At 43.1% G+C, this 5,927-nt stretch overlaps 1 protein-coding gene across 1 annotated transcript; it reads left to right on the forward strand.

The window, feature by feature from the left end:
* The first annotated feature begins 2,548 nt into the window (after positions 1–2,548).
* LOC109622152 (protein-glucosylgalactosylhydroxylysine glucosidase) lies at positions 2,549–5,539 on the forward strand. Its single transcript, XM_020076370.3, has 3 exons — positions 2,549–2,904; positions 3,246–5,266; positions 5,336–5,539. Exons 1-3 carry the CDS (start codon positions 2,552–2,554, stop codon positions 5,515–5,517), a joined length of 2,556 nt encoding a protein of 851 aa, XP_019931929.3. The 5' UTR covers positions 2,549–2,551; the 3' UTR covers positions 5,518–5,539.
* Positions 5,540–5,927: the final 388 nt, after the last annotated feature.

Below are 5,927 nucleotides of genomic sequence, written 5' to 3' on the forward strand. Positions count from 1 at the left end.
TCAAACAGTAAAACCTTCGGTTATCCTCGATAAAACATTTTCAAATTTTCGGAGGAGATACTAGAATAATATATCTTTTGAATGCCGGGTGTTAGTTTGAAGTACATTTTTATTTGTTAATAACGATATCAGGCACACCATGCGCGCATATTCACTCATATAAGAAAATCCTATAGAAAAGGCTCAAAATCTTCAAATAACAAAAACTTTAGTTTCCCTCGATGAAACATTTTCAAATTTTCAGAGGAGATACTAGAAAAGCATATCTTTTGAATGCCGGGTGCCATTTGGGTGGACATTTTTATTTGTTAATAACGGTTTTTGGCACACCGGGGGGGGGGGGGGGGTTAACCCTAAACACCCTACGCCACTGTAAAAGGCTCATCACGATACACCTCAAGAAAACCAAACAACTATTAGGTCTCAACAAAAGGGATGTTAACATCTTCACCGGTCTAATAACTGAACACTGCCCCTGCAGATACCATCTACAAAAGATCGGAGCAATTCAAATTTCAAATTGTCGCTTCTGTGACGAAGAGAGAGATTCATCGTAGGTTCAAGTTCATCGTTCATTCAAGGTTCTCGGCAAGCCCTTCTTAGGGCCTGCTGACATATGGATCTTATCCTCCAAGGACGTGATTGGCTTTATAAAGCTAGCCTTGCCAGAATAGGGGAATCACACACTGTAACTCAGGATCTCTATTCATCAATAATAGTTGGTCTTCAGTTCAGTCGATACCAAGGTACCTCAGTGATACATTTTACTGAGGTAACTTGCTTGATTCCTTCGTAATTCTACCAGGGATTTCTCCATGGACTCATCCAGGAAATCTATTTTGGATTTCTCAAGTTGTACTCTGTTCAACTTGGAGCGTTATTCCAATAAGAAAAAAACAGAAGGTGTATTTCATCACAAAGAATAACATTGTAAAACACACGAAAATTCCCAAAAATCCGAGGGAAAAGTGAGAACGAAAAAACTATTTTAAGGGGTCAAATTCTTTTGAGACACTTCGCCAATGACGAAGTTTTTAATTCGTTTGCGCTGACTCAGGTCGAAACGGGTATAATGATAATGCTACTTGAGATATGATGGCAATCATTAAAAAGCCGATATACATATCTATATATATAAAAATGAATTTCCGTCTGTCTGTCTGTCTGTCTGTCTGTCTGTCTGTCTGTCTGTCTGTCTGTCTGTCTGTCTGTCTGTCTGACCGCTATGCATTCGGAAACTACTGAACCGATCGGTGTGAAATTTTGTATGCGGGTATGTTTCAGGCCGGGGAAGGTTCTTAGCTTGGTGTGAGACCTCTTCGGTCTCGGGAATGGGGGGCTCCCATGCAATTGACTTTGCGGGGGACGTCCCTATGGAGGTGCATGTCAAAAAACATAGTAGGTAGGCAGTACGACGTTTGCCGGGACAGCTAGTATTAATATAAAAAAGGATTTAAAATTGAATAAAATGTGAGAAAACAAAAAAACGAAATTAAGAATAAAATGGTCAAGCTCAGAATAAAAAAATGTTAAGTAAAAAAACAGCAAGAAAACAAAAAGCACATAGGACGAGAAACAAATGTTAAGATTTAAATAAAGCATAATATTGAGTTGCATGGGATAAATAATCTTTCCCAAAATCAAAAAAAAAAATGAGTTACGTAATTAAAACGAATTTAAATATTAATAGTTTCTCTTTATTTACGACGACATCTTTCAAAGGGTCATAATGTATGTGTTCGTCCAGTTAAGGTTTCCAATGCAACTTAAGTTAAGGTCAAAAATGCAACTTATTTCGTCATCAACAACATTTCAAGTGTCTCTATCAAGATATTGAGACACAACGAGCGAGTGACAATTTTTCGAGGATTCATCGTGCGATTTGCAATAACGATCTTGATAAAACAAAACGTAAAAAAAGAGATTGGCACATACTCACTGGCCCGGTATTCCTATCTTATGCAATTCACTGTCGAAAAATGACCTCAACAATTGACAGCAAAACGGCTGACATGTATTCCCGCGAGATAACGAACGTACTCAATTGATCAATATTTGGCTGTTATCGAAGCTCGTTAAATCCCACACTATGCCTTAGTTTTGGTTGTTGTGGTGCTTAAATTAGCACGAAATGTTCCTCAATATACCAGCCAGCAGCTCCTTGCCGCGTGTGAATCACTGCGGACACACTGGTAGCAGTAAAGCATTTTGTAACGTGCCTCAATACACTACCCGTCATATGTATTCAGTCATAAACAGTACGTATCGCAATGTTGAAAAGTTTTGAACGGAAACACGTGTTCGATGAATCTGGATGATGATGATGATCTGGAAAGGCAATATCTTCAGCAAAGTTTACCAGAAGACCACAGCTTCAGCTTTGCTGAAACGGCATCTTTGTAGAACACCATGATGTTAAGGAATTCAGGGATTTTTAGATGGTGTACTACTTCAATGAGAATCAATATTTATGTCGGGTAGTGTTCGTCTATGACTGTCGACGTCACTCATTGCCTACACACACAAAAGTTTTGTTTGGGCCCTTGGTCGCATGGATAACGTCATGACCCGAATGCGAATAGTCGTCACCGATGATAAAGTTTTGCCGGACGGGAAGGGTTCCTTATCATGTTATTACAGTCAATTGCATACCGCCGCCCAAGCAAAACAGCTAGAAATACGAACGATCCAGTTGTTCAGCAAGCTCAGTCTGAAACGAAACACGAACGGCGACAGGTGTCAAAATCATCCCACCCACCACCGGCATTTGACACAGGTGGACATTGATAGCGAGACAATGTTCCATTCTACCAGAGTTGCCCCCTTGGTGGTGGCGATACTGGTTACCATCGGTACCACGACCGTTTGCGGAAACGATGCGAATTTCCTCTTCACAGCCAATCGGTGAGTAATCCGTGTGCATATAGAAGTCATAATTTATCTTCTGAAGACAAGTGTACCATAGTGGTTTGGAAGCGTAGTAAAATTTAAACCATTTAAAGAGCTATTTCTAACTCGATCTATCAAATTTCTAATTCTGAAGACCTTTTGAAGTATCTAGCATTTTCAAATGATTTAAATTTCAGCCAAAACTTAAATACTGAGTTACCATTCGAAACCCCAATAAGCGAATAGGATTAGCTACAGACCATGATGGTCATAAGTCATATCTTCATACTCGTGATAAGATAACCACCTTAAATTCTCACAGTACTAATCAATAATCGTATATCTCTCCCATGTAGCCTACCCGCCAAAGCCGTCACTCCTACCCTAGCCAACGGAAACATTGCTTTTGTAGTCTACGGCGATGCCGTACACATGAACGGAGTCTACAACGGTCAGCAAGGCCTGAGTCATCGAGCCCGTATTCCCAACTATGCAAACCTCCAGATGCCCTACTGTTCAAGCAGCCTTGCCGAGCCGACCGGATGCTCCTACCAGTTGGACATGAAGAACAACATGTTCCGTACTGTGTACGAAGACCCATTGGGAAGCTTCCGTATCGTGCATGATGTTTATCCCAATCGGTACTATGACAAGGCGATCGTCAACAAGGTGCGCATTCAGCGACTGAACTCCCAGAGCCTCATCACCGTGAATCTTGATCGACGTGAAGGGCTTCCCAGTGTGGACATCACTTTCGGTCTGCCGCAGGTGGTGTTAGTGAATGATGTAACCTATGATCGAGTGTGTGGTAAAACTAACGTGGTGGAAGACAGCCGTTACCAACAATACGGGCATGATGTCTGTGTGTACTATCCTGCTCTTCGACAAATGCAGTTGACCATAGACAAAACCGCAGAAGAGTTCTACTTCTTCACTGTGTTTGCGCACTCGACAATTGAGGCGGAAACCGAACTTCGTTCTATGATGCCATCCAGTGTTGAATCGTTCCACTTCCGTGAAATGGAACGTGTGTGGGAACGATATGGAATCACGGTAGAAGGAAATGATAACCTTGATCGAGTGCTAAGGGCAAGTTCGTTCTACCTGTCCAGTTCACTACCGTCCACTTATACCAACCAGATTAGCAGCTATCCGTTCTATGGTCTTTCACCTTCCGGTTTGGGGCGTGGCGGAGAAGAGCTGATGGAGTACCAAGGCCACAGCTTCTGGGATACAGAAATATGGATGTACCCACCGATCTTGCTGATGGATCCTCAGAACGCTCGAAAACTGCTGCGTTACCGAACCGTAGTTCATCAAGCGGCCGTAGATATTGCCAAGAAAAACGAATATGACGGTTGGCAATTCCCATGGGAATCAGCTTTCACAGGTACGGAAACAACTCCAGAATGCTGCCCGGAAGTCGTAGAGTACCAACACCACATTACAGCTGACATAGCTTTCGCCGCTAGACAGTACTTCTATGCAACCGAAGACGTGGAATGGATGCGCACGGAAGGTTGCCGGCTGGCGTACGAAACCGCCAAGTTCTGGAGCAGTCGTGTCGAATACAACAACGTTACTGACCTCTACGACATCCATCGTATCATGGGTCCTGATGAAGATCACCACAACGTCAGTAATAACCCATTCACCAATGTGGTGGCCGCTCATAACCTCATGTTTGGAGAGTTCGCCGGTTGTCTATGTGAAGGGATTGTAGGAGCTACCAGAGAAGAGCGTGCTCAATTCACTGAAGTTGGCAAAGGAATGACGCTGCTACATGACAAAGAGAAGGACTTCTTCCCGCAATTCGAAGGTTACCAGCAAGGAACCTTGATCAAACAGGCTGATGTTGTTCTCCTCGGTTATCCTCTAGAATTCCAAATGGACAATTCAACGAAAGCCAACAACTTGGCGATTTACAGCCAGGTAACTCGTTCTAATGGCCCCGCCATGACGTGGGCTATGCATACCATTGGCCATCTCGAGCTAGGACAGATGCAGGAAGCAGAACAAATGTTCACCAAGAGCTACCAACAGTACATGCGAGCTCCGTACAACGTTTGGAGCGAGAACGGAGACGGAACCGATGGTGCCGGTAATTTCATAACAGGAGCCGGCGGTTTCCTGCAGTCCGTCATTAACGGCTACGCTGGTGTTCGCCTACGCAATGGGGAAATGGTTATCACAAAGCCATTACTGCTGCCCGGAACTAGCCGACTCTACATTCCTGAAATTAACTACTTGGGAATTAAATTCTATTTGGACATCAAAACTACTGACATCACGTTTGGTCTAAAGCACCAATTAAATACAAATCTTGCTAAAATAACCGTTGACGGCGTGGAGCTCAGCGCTTGCGACTCTTGCTTTGGTAAGTAGATTCTTCCATATATTACTAAAATTTCGGTCCAAATAATGATTCCCTCTCTCTCTCCCTCAGTTACGTTCAAGGACCAAGTCGTAATCCGCCCGAACAGAGCGTCCGACTTCAACGGCTGCCAGCTGAAGGACACCAAAATCGGTATTAAGGTCGCCGATCAGAATGCCGCTCACATGACACGCCTTGCTCCGGCTTTGATTGCAAGTGTTCTAGCGATTCTGGCACTGCAAAAGCTGCTCTAAAATAAGGTTAAAACTAACGAAATTCAATACCATGGCAGTTTAGCCTCGAAATGATGCCATAAGCATAGCTTTAAAAACAATACGAAAATAAAGTTCTTCGTCATCTACTCAAACACCGACTTCACACAAATATGCATATCAATCAAGATATTACCGCACAGTACTTCCCCCCGACGCGAGCTTCAAAGCTTGATTGATTTGATACAGCGAAAATAATGGATTTTATCAGTAACATGGAGTAAACAATACCGAGCAAGAATGGTGAACAATTTACCTGGTGGTACCAGGTTGGTTGTATGTCATGTCAACAGCGCACGCCCAGATGGCAGAGTGCATTGCGATTTCAGGTTACAACTGAACTGGCAATAAAACTAATTTGGACAAGTGCTGCACCCGCGGAGATAGCACTC

The sequence above is a fragment of the Aedes albopictus genome, chromosome 2 (genome assembly GCF_035046485.1).
Source record: "Aedes albopictus strain Foshan chromosome 2, AalbF5, whole genome shotgun sequence".
Lineage (NCBI taxonomy): Eukaryota > Metazoa > Arthropoda > Insecta > Diptera > Culicidae > Aedes > Aedes albopictus.